General features: G+C 37.0%; 1 protein-coding gene across 1 annotated transcript in view; it reads left to right on the top strand.

The window, feature by feature from the left end:
* Nf1 (neurofibromin 1) overlaps positions 1–16,952 on the top strand; it is a 1,111,953-nt gene that overhangs the window by 920,235 nt on the left and 174,766 nt on the right. The window contains exons 47-49 of the mRNA XM_090369763.1: positions 2,739–2,934; positions 11,480–11,620; positions 16,199–16,204. Of these exons, the coding sequence (XP_090225889.1) occupies positions 2,739–2,934; positions 11,480–11,620; positions 16,199–16,204 (343 nt within the window). The remainder of the gene's footprint in view (positions 1–2,738; positions 2,935–11,479; positions 11,621–16,198; positions 16,205–16,952) is intronic.

Raw genomic sequence — 16,952 nt, 5'->3', positions numbered from 1 at the left:
ACACATGGCGAATTCTACGGGGTATAGGAGGCTAGAAGTTTATAAAAATTCTTACAGGGAGCTAAATGATTTTGTAATAACTGAGAGCAAAGTGGTGGAGAAATTGTTGAAGTTAAACATAAGAAATTCACCTGGAGTGGATGGGATCTATCCAGTTATATTAAACGAGGCAGCAAAGGAAGTAAGCAAACCCTTGGCCATAATTATGAGAGCATCTTTTGATTCAGTGGAGATCCACACAGACTAGAGATGTACAAATGTATCCCCAATTCACAAAGAAGGGGATCAAAAGGTGACACTAGTAATTACAGCCCTGTTAGTTTAACTTCTCTTCTGTCGAAAATAATGGAGTCACTAGTAAAAATAGTATTGCAGGATCACCTAGAAAAGATTGCAGTTATAGTTCACACACAGCATTTGATTAATTTGATTGGATACTACAATGTGGTCACAAAGAAACTGGATGCAAAAAATAATTTTGATATCATATACTTGGATTTCATGAAGCTTTTTATATTGTTGTATATGGAAAAGTGCTGTACATCAACGTCAAGTTGCTGCTTTGGATAAAGGGATAGCTGAGTGGATAATCAATGGATACTGCTCTTTATGGACTGATGATATCACTGGAGCCCCCATGGTTCGGTGTTGGACCCATTGTTGTTTTATATATTTATCAGTGATATCAATGAAGGTATATCAGGCTTAATGTCCAAGTTTGCAGATGATGCAAAGATTGGCAGTGTTGTTAATGACACTATGCTGCTGCAACAGGATCTAGAAATCTAGAAATGATCTAACATTGAGAAATGTAAAGTACTGCAAAAACTGTGCGGTACTACACTCAAGGTAGCGGAGAATGAAAAAGGCCTAGGAGTAATTGTACAGTCAGATATGAATTTTTCAGAGCAGTGCAGACAGGCTGCCAGAGCAGCTCATTTGGTCTAGTCAACAATATATAGGAACTTTGCTAGCAGGGATAAGGAGGTTATTATAGCTGCTAGAATGAGTACAGACGAGGGCAACAAGATTGGTATGGGGAACAAAGGGGTGCTCTTATGAAGAAATACTTAAATTCTTCCCATTGTAGCATCTGGAGACTAGGCACTTACGAAGTGATCTGATCGGGGGTGTATAGGGCTTTTAATGGTTTGAGCAAGCTCAGTTCTTATGGGAGTCTTTCTTTTGCTCAGACTACACAGAAGAGATGGGCCAAATGCAAATTGAGGAAGAGTGATCGCAGAATTGATGTACAGAAATTTGACTTTAGCCATGCTGATTGCTGGAACAAACTTCCTTCTCTTGTGGAATAAATTCAGAGAACATGGACATAAGTTGGGAGCAAATGGATAGATGAATTGGGAAGGAGTATGAAATCAATAAATTTAAATTAAATTGTAATATTAAAGAAAATATAATGAGAGGGAAAAAAAGTAACAATTTAAAGCAAATACTGATGGCTGCAAAACATTATCTTCTACATGTTGCTGAAACATGATTAGAATTGTCAATAATTAAAACTGGCATGTTCTCTAAATATTTTAAGAATGAATTCCTTTTGTAACACCTTTCTTCTTAACTTATTTCCCCTCCGCCATCTTCTCTTTCTTTCTGTAGTTCTTTTATTTGATTGTCACTTTTGATTTTCACTCAGCTTGCCATACTGCAGATATATACCTATTATATATAATTAATATATCAGATATAGATGCAATAATCAGTTTGAAAATCACTATTTTCCAAATTAATTATTATTACCAGCATCCATTGTAAAAGTTTATAGGCTATGTTATTACAATAATTAATTTGTTTACATTAATACATTTTTACAATATTTTCTTAAACGGTGTTCTTAATTTTTGGAATATTTTGATATGCCTACTGCTTTTCAGGGGGAAGGACAAATTTTCTTTCACACACACACACTGGTAGCCTCAAGTGGTGTTCTAGCTATGATTACACATATTATGATTATCTTACCATTAGACCACCTCCTTTGTAGTAGTCCTCTTCTAGTGTTTATGGTTTGATATTTAGTCCTCTCTCTCTGGCTCTCTCCCCCCCCCCCTTTATACATCAAGAATTGGACTGCAGATTAAATCTTAACTGATGCGAACCATTCCTCTTAGGTCATGGTCTTGTTTCTCCAGTAAAGGGAAAAGGACACATAACATGTGCTGTCTTGCACCAGACCTCTCTTCCAGCACATGGGATGCAGGTTTGTTGGGAGATAATGAACTTCCTGAAATAGCTGATTATGAAATCCATCTTCATAAATTCATCATTTATGAAGCTGTACTTTCATAATTGACCCACCAGCATAACACATTTCAGTGTTCCTGAAATATCTTACTTTTGTGGTTTTACATATAGATGTTATTACACTATTACCCATCATTTGAGAGGATGGTTTTATTAACTGTAAAAATCTAAAACAGAAACCTTTTTATCAAAAAAATCTAAAAAACAATAAATGTAATTTTTAACAGATTGTTGAAATTTCAAAATTTAAAGTGGGTTTAAAAAAAGAGAGAAAAAGGTTTAGCCATAAAAAGATATGTTGGGATTTTCCTATTCCCCAAGTTCTACTCCTCCCTATTTAGCTAATTTCAATCAGAAGTGGAGAAGGGGATTGTTTATTTTCACCTGACATTTCCCCCCCCCCACACACACACATTTATGTTCTTAATATGCTTCCCAGCTGGTTGCATCTAATCACTGTTTTTATACAATTTTAGCTTTGCATTCCGCTACAATCCTGCACTGCAGCCAAGGGCTCTGATTGTATTTGGGTGTATCAGTAAGACTATATCTGATCAGGAAGTAAAACAGCTTTTGAGGATTCTTGTAAAAGCTCTAGAATCATTCCAAGATTTACAACTTATTGATGCTATTATAATGTGTTTGACAAGATTACAACCTCTACTTCGATCAGTAAGTATGAATTAATGTGTTTATTGAATGAATTTTTTCTGTGTAATTAATGATTGTTTTTGTTACTGGTAGTTGATGAAGATGTGACAAATTAACGGTATGTCAAAAAAGCATATATAATTGGCAACTCACTTCCTAATTCATCTGGTTTAATGATCATGAAGAATGAAAAGTGAAAGTTAATAATTCACCACTAAGATTGGTAGGTGGCAGGATGAAACTCCACCCCAGGACAAAATATATATTTGATATTAAATTTTCTGATCCTGCTGTACTTCACATTTCAAGGAAATCTTAAAGATTTCTCTGGTAGAAAACTAAGTTCAGCGACTATGGTCAGAGCTGTGGTCAAAAAAAAAATCCTCCCAGGTGGTTTTACACTCCTAAGCCTGTGACTTTATCTGAATGTGCTACACCTGTGAAGTGTAACTCAAAAATAACAAGCCCACATTAATTGTTGATTGAATATTAAAATCTGTTTTTCTGTACCTTCCTTAATACAGACAAATTTGTACTTAATTATGGGTTTTTTTTTGTTTTTTTTTTAATTGTTTTCCCATAGTTGTGTGTAAGTGTACCCAACAGGTACAGCTCCATCACATTTGTTTTATTTTTGATTTGTAGTAATGATACCTGTTTTGTTTTGTTTTTAAATAAAAGATGCAAAAAAAAAGGCATTTTTTTAAATATTGAATTTTTTTTTATTAAAAACTAAGCAATGCAAACATTAAATATTGCAATCAATATGAAACATTGGTATATTCCCATCAGAATTCAAAAAATGGAAACTTTTTCCAAAAATTAAAAAAAAAAAAAAAAAAAAAGTTTGCACCAAGAGGTGTGGCACTACCTTTGTTTCAGCTCTAGGATCAATAATGAGAGCCATTTGCAGAGGTGAAGGAGACATATAACAATGGGGGGGTTTTCAATTACATGTGGCAGTAAAATACTCTGCCATTGGCAAGGTAAAAGTTTTCCTTTGATTTCTGCTATAGAAGGTTGTTTGTGCATCTACTGCTCATTTTATTTGAAAATTATTGTTTAGAATATCATTAAATAAAGGGAAAAATGACATTCGTAGTCACCAGAAGACATTTTTGAAGTTCTTTCAAAAAATTAGCTACTCTAATATATGAACATGAATTTATTTTTAAAATGCAGCAGCTGCATTATGAGTTTATCTGCCATTTTGATTGCTTTGGAACAGGTATATAAACATCTCTCTCCCCCCCTCCCCCACCCTTCCCCAAAAATATTTCATATGCAGGTGGAGGTCACCCCTATTTCTAGTAGCTAATAGTATTGTGTTCTGTTTTTTTTTTTTTTTTTTTGTTTAATTCGAACAATACCAGTAATTTATTATTTTCTTAATGGATTGTAATACAATTGAACTTGGTTCTGTGAGTTTGAAGTTGGCAGTAAATGGATTTGGTTGGTGGCGGCACATTATTGGACTGTTTTGAAAGAGAGAGAGAGAGAGAGAGGGAATTATAGAAGCCAATTTAGAAGAACAGTGCCCATGGAACTATCTGTAGAAAAGGCATGCAGCGAGTGGAGAGACTCTGTTAGAGATGAGTCATCAATTAACCTAATTGCCCTCTTCTGAATGGAATCTAGAAGCCTGAGAGAGGTTTTGGGGACACTGCCCCAGATGTAGGAACAATATTCCATGGTAGGGCGGATTTGGAATTTGTACAGAGTGAACAGCAGTTTGGAAGAAAAGTAATGCTGAGAGTGAAAGAGAAAACCAAGTTTTTTAGATGCAGAGGAAGCAGTATTTGTAATGTGCTTGTGCCAAGAGAGATTAGAATTCAGGGTAATCCCCAAAAGAGATATCATCGTGCCTAGAAATCGGAGTGTCACCAAAAATAAGCATAGGAGCAGAAGAATTCTTTTTGCAAGATATAAAACAAGACTGAGTTTCAGAAGGATTGAAATCAACTAAGTTGCCTTTGCCCCACTGGAGAATTACCTGGAGATTGTCATTTAAGGAATTGGTAGCGGATATTCAAGAAGTTGAAGCTGATTGAGCAGGGCAACGTTTCTCAAAATGGAAAGTGGAATGCAATGTGCTATTATCAGCAAAACTATGGATAGGATTTCTAGTCAGTGGAAGAAGGTCATTAATATAGAAGAGGAAAAGAGTAGGGGAAAGAACTGAACCTTGGGGAACACCCAAGGTTCAGTTCAACAGAACAAGGCAGAATACATAGTGTTTTGGCAACCGAGACGGCTCTCTCAGCATTGGCAACGTACAACTTAATAATTACAAGTACCTTGGGCCAGTTCTAGACACAAATGGCAGCTGTGAACAGAATGTCTGAAGTAAAATAAAATCTGGATGGGCCAAGTAGCAGAAAATGTCTGGTGTTTTGAAAGACAAGAAGACACCAACTAAACTGAAATCAAAAATTTACAAACAGGTGGTAAGGCCATGTATGTTATATGGCTCAGAGTGCTGGTCTGTCAGAAGAAACGAGAATGCTAAGGTGGAGTTTCAGAATAACCCTGAGAGACAGAAGGTGGAATTTAGATGTGAGATAAGAGATGAAAACTGCACCCATCAACTTGAAGATCAGGGTGAACACACTTAGAATGTGGGGGCATGTCCAGCACAATGTGTTTACACACCTTACCAAGCATGTGCTTAGCTGCCAAGTTCCATGTCGAAGGAGGAGAGGGAGGCCGAAGATGACAATAGAGAGAAGTGAGTGTGGCAAAATATGCAGATAGCTATTAGGGCTCACTACAGCAGACTCTGCCAACCATACTAAGTGGAAGCGTTCCAACCATGTCACTGACCCCTACCTGGGACAAACAGTGCAGATAAAGTAAAGTAAGTAAGTCCCTCCCTAAATAATTCATCATGTGTGAATTTATATCAAAATACTTATTCATCCTGTCAGTAACCTGAGCAGGATCATTAACAGTTAAACCATCAACATCAATTGCACCAGTGTGATTCATCCTTTTCCTTCTACTGTTAATATAAATAATAGAATTCTTTGCCACTTTTCTTGACATTCTTTGTCAGACAGTTCTTGTAATCTGCCTTAGCTTGCCTAACTTCCTTTGTGACTCAAATAATTTATATGCATCCCCATGCATTTTTCTTCTCTGCCACAAGTCTCATCAGTTCATCTGACATCCATTTAGGTTTGAACCAGGAACAGTATTTCTTAATTGATATGAAAAGTGTAGTAGCTTCTGTGATTACTTTCCTGAGCGTTTCCCATTCCTTTACGAAAGCCCAGGGGCTCACATCTGGTGAGTATGGGCTTAGCACACCTAGGGTCCTAACTCGGTGCTAACTCGTGGAATTTTTTTTTTTTTTTTTTTTGGTTAGTGCAGCATAAGTCTCAGGCTTCCTTGCACCATATAGCTAATAATAATAATAATAACAAAGAAAAAATCCATCTTTCCCTTTACCCTTGATTGTAAAGGTAAACACATCAATGAACTGTGATCACTGCTACCTAGTGTGCATAGTGTTGGGGGAAAGGCACCTCCGGTGGTTTCCCACATCTGCAGCATATAAACTCTGTGGAGACAAACAATATCACTGTGAAAGCCAGAAACTTTTTTTGTGTTGTTAATGAAGTATTGTGCTGGGTTCTGTTGGGTGTCCTGGCTTTTGGCCACAGGGCACCTGGTGGGACCCCACGTTGCCTCCACACACACACACACACACACACACACACCACTAGGAGGTAGCCAAGCAACCCATAATTCCCTGGCTAGTCTCTTCCAGGTCGCTTGAGTTTCCTGGAAAGAGACCAAGTAAAAAAAAAATATATACGGTACAGGATGTACCAGAGAGGGTGGGCGCCACTGTAGCCAGGTGGGCAGAAGCAGCAGTACGTAGCACATGCTTCTTGATTAGACCGGGGTTCGAGCCTGTCACCACCAAATACGGAGGATGCGGAAAGGTCAGGGAATGACCACCGCATATCCCCGGAGCAATATGGCCTTAGTTGCTAATGCTCCTAAAAACCAAAACAACAACAACAACCAGAGAGGGTAAAGGAAAGGAGGTGTAGACAGAGCGACAGAGGATGTAAGGGAAGGCATCCTCCGCAGGTTGGTTGGGAATTCTCCCACGTAAGCAGAACATGGAAGAAGAGGGTCCTCGAGAGGGTTGGAAAACAGTCACATATCAAGAGAGATACGAACGAAACAATTCAAGTGACCTGAGTGTCAAGTTCAGTAGATAGAAGTGGTCACAATCTAGTTGAGATGTTCACAGTTGAATCTGGACGAATCTGAGGTGGAGATGTTCAGTAAGGGTGTTGATCAATGTGCATTAGTTCCAGTAATTCCAGGAACGTTGCGCCAGTGATCTTCTTCTGGTGAAGAGATCATGGGCAAAGGCAGAGAAAGCGTGGTACTGGTCTTCCTCATTGATCAGAAAATGTTCATTTCCTCAAGGCACAGCATGTATTTTTGGCATGAGCAATGTTTTCAGGTCCTCGTAGAGTGGGCAAACATAGAATAGGTGATCACAGTCTTCGTTTTCACCACAAAGACAGCGAGGTTCATCCACAATGTTCATAGAAGCATGTTTGTGATTTATGGATCCATGGCTTGTAATCAGGAAAGTAGAATATAAACCTGGGCTTTACCATACTGGAGCTTAAGGGTAGATCTGGGCTATTTGAAGTAAGAATTTTTTAGTGATGGAGCCTTTGATGGTGGTATTCCATCTGTTTTGCCAGGTATTAAGAAGGTAGACTGCAAGGTGCTTTTTTTCTTCTTTGATGGCGTCTGCTGGGTTTGTAGTGAAATCCAGGATGGTGGTAAGGAGTCCTTTTGAGAGCCGTTATTGCATGCTTTTGCGAATTATCAGCAGGTCCAGAGGAGAACTCCTGTCAGTACTTGAAGTGCTGGGTTGTTTACTGTGCAGCAGACACAGGTGATAGTGAGAAGGATATTATGCTGAATGGAGGTGAGCTTCCTTTGGTTATGAACAATGAATGCACGATGAAACCAGACACCTGCACAGTAGGTTATATTGGGAATAAATACAGCTTTGTATAGCATTAGCAGTGAGCGGTGATTTAGGCCCCAGTCAGACCTGCTGACCCTCACTACCATTCCAGTGTAATTAATGACTTTGTGATGAAGGTAGCCTAGATCTGGGTAAAACATGAGCTTGGAGTCGAGAATTGTAGAGTGGATATCATCTTTTCAGGGCACAAAAGGTGATATTGTTGTACACGTTTGCACTAATAATATTAAGAATAGGAGACTGGTGGAATTACTTAACAAGTACAGGTCACTATTGAAAAAAAGCAGTGATTTATGGTTGAATTTGAAAGTGTCTGCAATTCTGCCCAGACATGATAGGAGGGAGTATATGATGAGAGCCTTGTCGATCAATTTCGCCCTGGAAAGATTGTGCAGGCTCAAGGGGTAGAATTTTTTTTCAGCCTGGCCTGTACTTGTTAACAGGAGAGACTGCTTCTACAGGGATGGGATACACTTAAATAGAAAGGGTGCAAGAATATTTGCTGATGCTATCGAGGCAGTGTTAGGTGGGTCAAAAACTGCTAGCTTGGGGGGGATACAAGGACTAATAGATTAACAGTAGCCACTGGAAGAGGTGAAAGTGATTCTTGCACTGCTTCTATTGGAATGAGCAGCAGCCTGGAAAACAAGATGCAGGGTATTTCAGAGACAGCTGGGAGTCATTGCGAATCAAGTAAACACATGGGTTGTGTTAAGGTAGCTAAGAACAGGAACAGGTGCATGTATACTTGCATATACACCAATTCTAGAAGTTCGGTAAATAAATTTAAGGTATTGCTCAAAACATCAAAGGCAGATATTGTTGGGATATCAGAGATGTGGTGTCACACAGATATAAGGAATACAGAATTGGAATTTGGGGAGTACAATGTGTATAGGAAGGGAGGAGGGATTATGCTGTTAATTTAGAAACATAAAATCCAAGGAAGTAAAGACAGTCAACATCGCTGGACAGTGCAGTGTCGAGTCAGTTTGGTATGACATAAGCATTGGGAGATCAAAATTGAGAGTAGGAGTGTGTTATAGGCCAAATGACTGATGAGTATAATAAGAAACTGTATAGGGAAATAGTGGGCCAGTAAATCAGAGAGGCTTATAATGGGCGATTTTAATTTCCCAGATATAGACTGGAATTTAATACTGAGGATGTGCAAATGTCAGTGAATGACCACCGCATACCTCCAGAGCAGTATGACCTTAGTTGCTAATGCTCTTAAAAAAAAAAAAAAAAAAATCCAAATAACAAATAAATGACTGGAATTTGTGGGTTGGTCACTCACACACTAGCAAGGCTTTTTTGAATTTATTAGATGATTGTTTCCAACATCAGCATGTTTGGGAGGCAACTAGAGGAAGTAATACTGTTGGTCTGATTATCTGTAGTGATTCTTCATGCATTAAGAATCTGCAGATAAAGGAACCACTAGGTGGCAGTATCACAGTGTGCTGAAGTTGGATTTACTCAGAGGTAACTACCATCAGAGGTAAAGGGAAGGGTTTTTGCTTTCGTAAAGGCCACTACGATGGTCTGAGACAGTATATAAATTCTATACGGTGGACCAACTGATGATGTTAGCAACATAAAATTCAAAATGGGAGGCATTCAAAGAATTTATCTTGGAAGCTAATAGGCTTTACATACCAACTAAGAAATATTGTTCAAGGTTTCCGGCCTAAATGGATGTCAGATGAACTAATGAGACATATTGCAGAGAAGAAAAATGGATGAGATACATATAAATTAATGGGTGATATGTAAGCCTATGATAGATATAAGCTGGTCTGTAACCAAGTCACAAAGGAGATTAGGCAGGCAAAGGTAGATTACGAGAAATCTTTGGCAAGGGATGCAAAGAAAAACAGCAAAGAGTTCTTTACTTATGTAAACTCTTACTAGAAGGAAATGGATGAATCAAATTGGTCCACTTGATATTGATGGTTCAACTGTTGATGATCCTGCTCAGATGGCTAATAAACTAAACAAGTATTTTGCATCTACATTCACACATGAGGAGTTATTCAGGTAGGGGAATGCCATAGGTGAAGTAAACTCTGGCAGTAAGCTAGATGATTTTGTAATAACTGAGAGGAAAGTGGAGGAGAAATTGTTGAAGATAAACATAAAAAGGCACCCGGAGTGGATGGAATCTATTCAGTTATATTAAAGGAGGCAGCAAATGAAGTAATCAAACTATTAGTCATAATTATGAAAGCAGCAGCTTTCTGCTGCTGCTTTCTTCAACTTCTGCAGCAGCATTCTTATGAGCTGGAAAGTTAATTCTGGCAATGATGCTTGTAAAACTTGCTGACGTTATGCCTGTCTCCTCTCTCTTTTTGTAATTTTGTACACTTTTTTAATTTTTCCTGTGCATGAGATAAAAAAATTTAATGAATAATTCTGTTTACATGTTTGCCGAATATTTCTTTTTTTTTTTTTTTTTTTTCAATCAAATCTGCAAGTGCTGCATAAGCATTTAGGGAAATTCTGACTTACGTAGAGTTCCACAGAACACAACCCTTATGTAAATTGTGGAGTACTTAGATGCAACAATAGCACTATGCACTGATTATACAGCACAAATACATATTATGCTATTAAGTTTGCAATATTAAATATATATATATATTACGATACTGAGTTTATGTTATTGGTATCATGTTATCATTGTTATGCTGTACCATTACGCTTGCAAAATTATAAGTTAATTATAATAGCTAATAAAATTATCTGTTAATGCCAACCTATGTGATTCTGACTTTCAAGATATCAGTTCACCACAATTAAAACACTACGATTTCCCCTACTATGCAATACAGTACAAAGTTAGAAGATTTGATAATCACACCAAATCACCAATACAAATATTCTGTGCATATTATGTAGTAACTTACAAAATATCTAGTTAAATTTAAAAAGAAACTATCGAAAGTAAGTAGGACTATAAAGGACTATAGAATAAGATTAAAAAATTTTTCAAAAACTTACCTGTTCCCATGAGCTCAAAATTCTTCAACTAGTTCATGGATACTCTCGGACCAAATCTGAAATCAATTGCTGTATAACTGCATTCCTGTCAAGATGATCCTGCATTACTTCTTTGACCACTGGCTGGATTTATACTATATGTTCCTTTACTAGTGGCTTTTGGCTTTGTGTTGCTTCGTACAGTAGTGTTCAAAATGCAGCCTAGACATTCCTTTATACAATAGGATAGTCACTTGTTTGTTCTTGCTGGCTAAGTTTTAGCATGCATAATTGTTGCGTGTCACTTGTACCACTGTCAGGCAGGGCTAGTTATTAGTTTAGGCTGCCAAGTCAGGTACATTAATTTTGACTGCTACAGGTTGGAATTGCAGGTTGGCACAATGATTGTACAAAAACAAATACTGTTGTAATAGTTTTAATTAAAGATTATCATTTGTTTTTGTGAAATCGTATAAAAATGAGAATATTTATTTTCAGAGAATGAGAATATTTATTTATTTTAAGAATGAGAATCTGTTTATTTTCAATTAGGAATCTCCAATTCACCGTGCTTTATTCTGGGTAGCCATATCAGTACTCCAGCTCGATGACATGGCTTTGTATGCTTCTGGATTAGCTTTGTTAGAACAAAATCTACATACTCTTGATTCTCAAGGAATCTTTGAGAACCAGGTAATTAAAATTTTCTATTATTATTATCATATTTATCAGAGTTACATAGTATATTAGTATTAATAGTGACAAATGATGCAGTAAAGCATACATTAAATATTGAAATTAAGGAATTATTATATTGGAATTATTTCAGTTTAAGGCAATAAAATTTCATATATTTCTGTAGCTTGAAGTTCAAATTTGGTTATTTTTATGCATTTCTGAAATGCATTTAAGATAGATACACAATAAGAATATTACATTTTAATAAAATTACTTCCCAATAAATTTCTCATCCATATAGTGCCCTAATCACCCCCTCATTAATATTGCTACAGGAAAAAGTTATAAACTGCATGTAAATACTAAATATCTGTGATGATACAAAATGTAAACTAAATTTAAATTTTTGCTAATTAATATCAGTTTACTAAACATGTTTTGTTTCTTCCATGAGAGAACCCCTAAAAAAAAAAAAAAGCTCAAAATGGAATATTGATTTCATTAGTGTGTTCCATTCTAACCTCAAAAGAAACATTCCTCATACAGAGCAGATGGAAGAAAAAACCTAATCTTTGACTGGAATGTAAACATTGTTTTTGATATCTTCATTAAGTAAGGAGGTGATGTTACACCAGGATGAGAATCTGTCATTTAGTACTGCCTCTGCTCATTGTGGTGTCCCACCTCAGTCCATGCATACATTGATTCACACCCGGGGTTCCCCCGTACGGTATACTAGAACTATAGGGTGGATTGATGGCGACCTGCAGTAGTTCATGAAAACTTTGCTTAGAGAGCTGCAATAAGTCACACTTTACATGCTCATAATGCAGTATGCTCATACCAGTAAGCAAAATGCCAGAGAGTCACATGTTATAATTGAGCAGAAGGTTGAAGAGTTTGTCTTTATTTTGCTATTTAAAAAAAAAAAAAAAAAAAAAAAAAACTTTCACTGTGCAGTAGAGATTTTTTTTTTATTTTTTTTTAATTAATTGAGTACCATAGTAATAGCAATAGCCATATAGTGCAAGGAAGCAGCAGGCTTTTCTTGCACTAATGGGAGAGAGTAGATAAGAAAATACGGATTATTTGCTTCCCTCTGCACATAGTAAATGTCCAATTCACCTTTGAATTCATTCAAACTGTCAGCCTAAACTACTTGTGAACACAACCTATTCAAGCAATCAACGACTCACTAGCTGACTAAAAGAAAACTTCCTACAATCTAGTCTAAACCTCTACTCTTGTAATTTGAATTACTGAACAGAGTTCTGGAATTCTCTGTAACAGTGAAATTCCTCCAAAAAAAAACTACAGAAATATATGAAATTTTATTGCCGTATATGTTGAGAGCCTTGTCGATCAGTTCTGCCTTGGAGAGATTGTGCAAGGGTCATGGAGTAGTAGTAGTAGTAGAGTCATGTGATGCAAGAAAGGAAGCTTATGCGATTAGCAAACATAATTGTAGCATCAGCCAAAAAAAAAAACATTTCTCACATTCATATCCTTTAAAAACTTGTCCAGTTCTTCCTCAAATTTGTTTAAGCTATCAGTTTCCACAACAGCAGATTGAAGTTTGTTCCAGAAATCAACTACCCACTGGCTAAAGGCAAATTTGCAGACAGTTATTCTACAACTGTCTTTCCTCAAATTGAATTTATGCCCCCTCATGTTCGTAATCTGAACAAACAAAAGAATCCCATCAGAATTGAGCTTACTCAACCCATTCAAGGCCTTCTACACTTCAATCAGATCACCTTGCAGGTGCGTAGTCTCCAGACATGGAAATTTGAGAACTTAAGCCTTTAAGAGGATCCCTTCATTCTCCTCACCAATCTTGTAGCACTTCTCTGTACTCACTCAAGCAACTCTACAACCTTCCAAAAATTAGACCTTCCCTGTATGCAGTACTCTAGGCTTAGCCTCAATTTTTGCCCCCTCAGGTTCGTAATCTGAGCAAGAGGAAGAACCCCATCAGAATTCAGCCTACTCAAAGTGTAACAGGGTGCTTAATGATTTTGTAATGACTGAAAGCAAAGTGGAGGAGAAATTGTTGAAGTTAAACATAAGAAAAGCACCTGGGGGTGGATGGGATCTATCCAGTTATATTAAAGGAGGCGGCAAAGCAACTAAGCAAACCCTTAGCCATAATTATGAGAGCATCCTTGGACTCAGGGAAGGTTCCCACGGACTGGAGATGTGCAAATGTATCCCCAATTCACAAAGGGGGATCGAAGGGTGACACGAGTAATTACAGACCAGTTAGTTTAACATCTGTTTCGGGTAAAATAATGGAGTCACTAGTTACAGATGCATTGCAGGATCATCTAGACAAGACTGCAGCAATAATTCAGACACAGCATGGGTTTGCTAAAGGAAAGTCTTGTCTGACAAATTTGATAGGATATTATGATGTGGTTACAAAGGAACTGGATGCAAAAAATAATTTTGATATCATATATTTGGATTTCAGGAAAGCTTTTGACACTGTTGCGCATGGAAGACTATTGTACAAATTGGAGCAGAATGGTATTAAGGGTAACTTGCTACAATTGATAAAAGGATGATTGAGTGGGAGAAGACAGAGAGTGGTAATCAATGGATGCTGCTCTTTGTGGACTAATGTCATTAGCCCACTGCTGCTGCTCTTCGTGGGCTAATGTTATTAGTGGTGTCCCACAGGGTTCAGTGTTGGGCCCACTGTTGTTTTGCATATTTATCAATGATATTGATGAAGGTATATCAGGCTTGGTTTTGAAGTTTGCAGATGATACAAAGGTTGGCAGGGTTGTTAATGGTCCTCACCTGGGACACAGATATTTTTTGCCTTTAGCCAGCGGGTAGTTGGTTGGTGGAACAGACTTCCATCCCTTGTCGTGGAAGTTGATAGCCTAAATAAATTTAAGGCTCCGCTGGACAGGTATTTCAAACAAACGGAGGGGCGAAGTGGAAGTGGGTTTTTTTTTTTTTTTGGCTGATGCTGCATAAGCTGTCTTTCTTGCATCATATGCCTATACTAATGATAGTAATTGCAGTGTGCTACTGTAACAGGATCTAGAAAATTTGGGCAGATGGGCTGAGAAGTAGCAACTGAAGTTTAACATCAACAAATGCAAAGTACTGCATATGGGTAGAAGTACCCCAGAGGAATGTACCAACTGTGTGATACTACACTTAGGTGGTAGAAAATGCCTGGGAGTAATTGTGCAGTCAGATATGAACTGTTCTGAGCAATGCAGACAGACTGCAAGAATAGGTTATGTGGTTTTGTTAATGATATGCAGGAATTTTGCTAGCAGGGAAAAGGAGGTGATTATCCCTTTGTATAAGGCAGTGGTCAGGCCACACCTTGAGTACTGCGTACAGGTCTGGAGGCCTAATTTTAGGAAGGATGTAGATTTGTTTGATTTTGTACAGAGAAGGGTAAGAAGATTGATGAGGGGAATAAAGGGATCCTCTTACCAAGAGAGAGACTTAAGTTTTGCAAATTGCAGTGACTGGAGACATGCAAGGTGATCTGATTGAGGTGTATAAGGCCTTGAATGGGTTGAGCACGCTGAATTATGATGGGATTCTTCCACTTGCTCAGATTACAAACATAAAGAGGCATAAATTCGAATTGAGTAGAGACAGTTGTAGAAAAAATGTGCACAAATTTGCCTTTAGCCAACGGGTGGTTAATAGCTGGAACAAACTTCCATCTGTCGTTGTGGAAGTTGTTAGTTTAAATAAATTCAAGGAGGAAGTGGACAAACATTTAGAGGGAATGGTTGTGTGATTTTTTTTTTTTTTTTTTTTTTTTGGCTGATGCTCCATAAGCTCACAAGCCTTACTCTCTTGCATCACATGCATACAATTAATATTACTATCTGTTCAGAGTTTGGAAGATAACAGCTAGCCTGAAAGATAGCTATGAAACAAATAATAATACAGAAAAGGTACACCAACCATAATTTTTATTTGAGTTGAGGTGTATTTTTTATATAAAATGTGCAAAAGAAAGCTTATGCTGAAATAAGGGGAATGGAGGTAAGAATAAGTAAACTCCTTTAACTCCTTACAGTAATACCAGGATCCCTTACTGAAGGGTCGGGCAGTTATGCTCCTAGTATATCCTAAGTACCATTATTTGAAACTATTTTTTTTGCTTTTTACTTTTACCTATAAATTTTGAGTAATTCCAGAGAAATTGAGGTGCTATTTGCTTTACTTATTCTTACCTCCATTCCCTTTATTTCAACATAAGCTTTCTTTTGCACTTGTATATAATAAATATACACACCACATCTCAATTGATAATTATGTTTGGTGCACATTTTCTGTATTATTTGTTTAATAGCTATCTATGAAATAATGAATCCAGAGCGACAGGCCTCTTTAATCATATTCATAGCTGTCTGTCGGGCTAGCTGTTATCTTGTTTGTTTGCTGTTAAATTTAACTATAAATTGCCATATGGTTTATAAATTGGATGTATTTAAACAGACAAATAACAAAAAGAAACAGATAGCCTTGCTAATTATTGATTGGATATGTTGAATGGTGCTAGCCTTCGAAAACTGCCATTCAAGGTATCCTGTTATCAATAGTTAGCCTCATGTTCATTATTTTATTTTATTCTATTTTATATTCTTTATTTTATTGCTAATTATATGTTTATTTCTAGGGTATAGTGAAGTAAACCAGCACAGGCTATCTTTGTCTTTAGGGGTTCTTTTGATGTAATGGCCTGCTTATTTCTTTTTACCTAATGGCCAGCATGTTGCTTATATGCCAAAGTTTTATCAGATGGTACATATTACACTCTAACAGTAGTAATTATATATATCTACACACACACACACACACACACACACACACACACACACACACACACACACACACACACACACACACACACACACACTTACCTACTTATATATCCAGCCTATATATATTAAAAATAATGAAACTCTGAGTAATGTCTAAGAATCAAATTCAAAAAAATTTATTTTTTAATTTTCAGTAAATATTTTAATAATAGTTGCATTCTCAAGTCTTTCAAAAACCAGAAGTTATGTGCTATTCACTTAAAAAAAATCCAGAGGCTATACAGTATATATCCACGTATTCCCTAAACTTACGCACTAAGTATTAAACACCCCTTAACCATCTCTTCCATTAAGCAGTATGACTGATGACTTTTGAGGTTATAATAGACCTCATGGCGAGAACCAATCTTCCTTACATTTCGAGAGTACATCTCGAAAATAGTGTTTGCAGGCCGGCCGCTAGTTAGTACACCAGATCAAACCTATTGGTAACTATTTAGCAGGCTTCCGTATCAGCTAGTGTATAATCTTGCTCC

This window comes from Mastigoproctus giganteus, chromosome 3 (assembly GCF_048544385.1).
Source record: "Mastigoproctus giganteus isolate SK-2022 chromosome 3, ASM4854438v1, whole genome shotgun sequence".
Classification (NCBI taxonomy): Eukaryota; Metazoa; Arthropoda; class Arachnida; order Uropygi; family Thelyphonidae; genus Mastigoproctus; species Mastigoproctus giganteus.
This window is presented reverse-complemented; position numbering and strand designations above follow the sequence as displayed.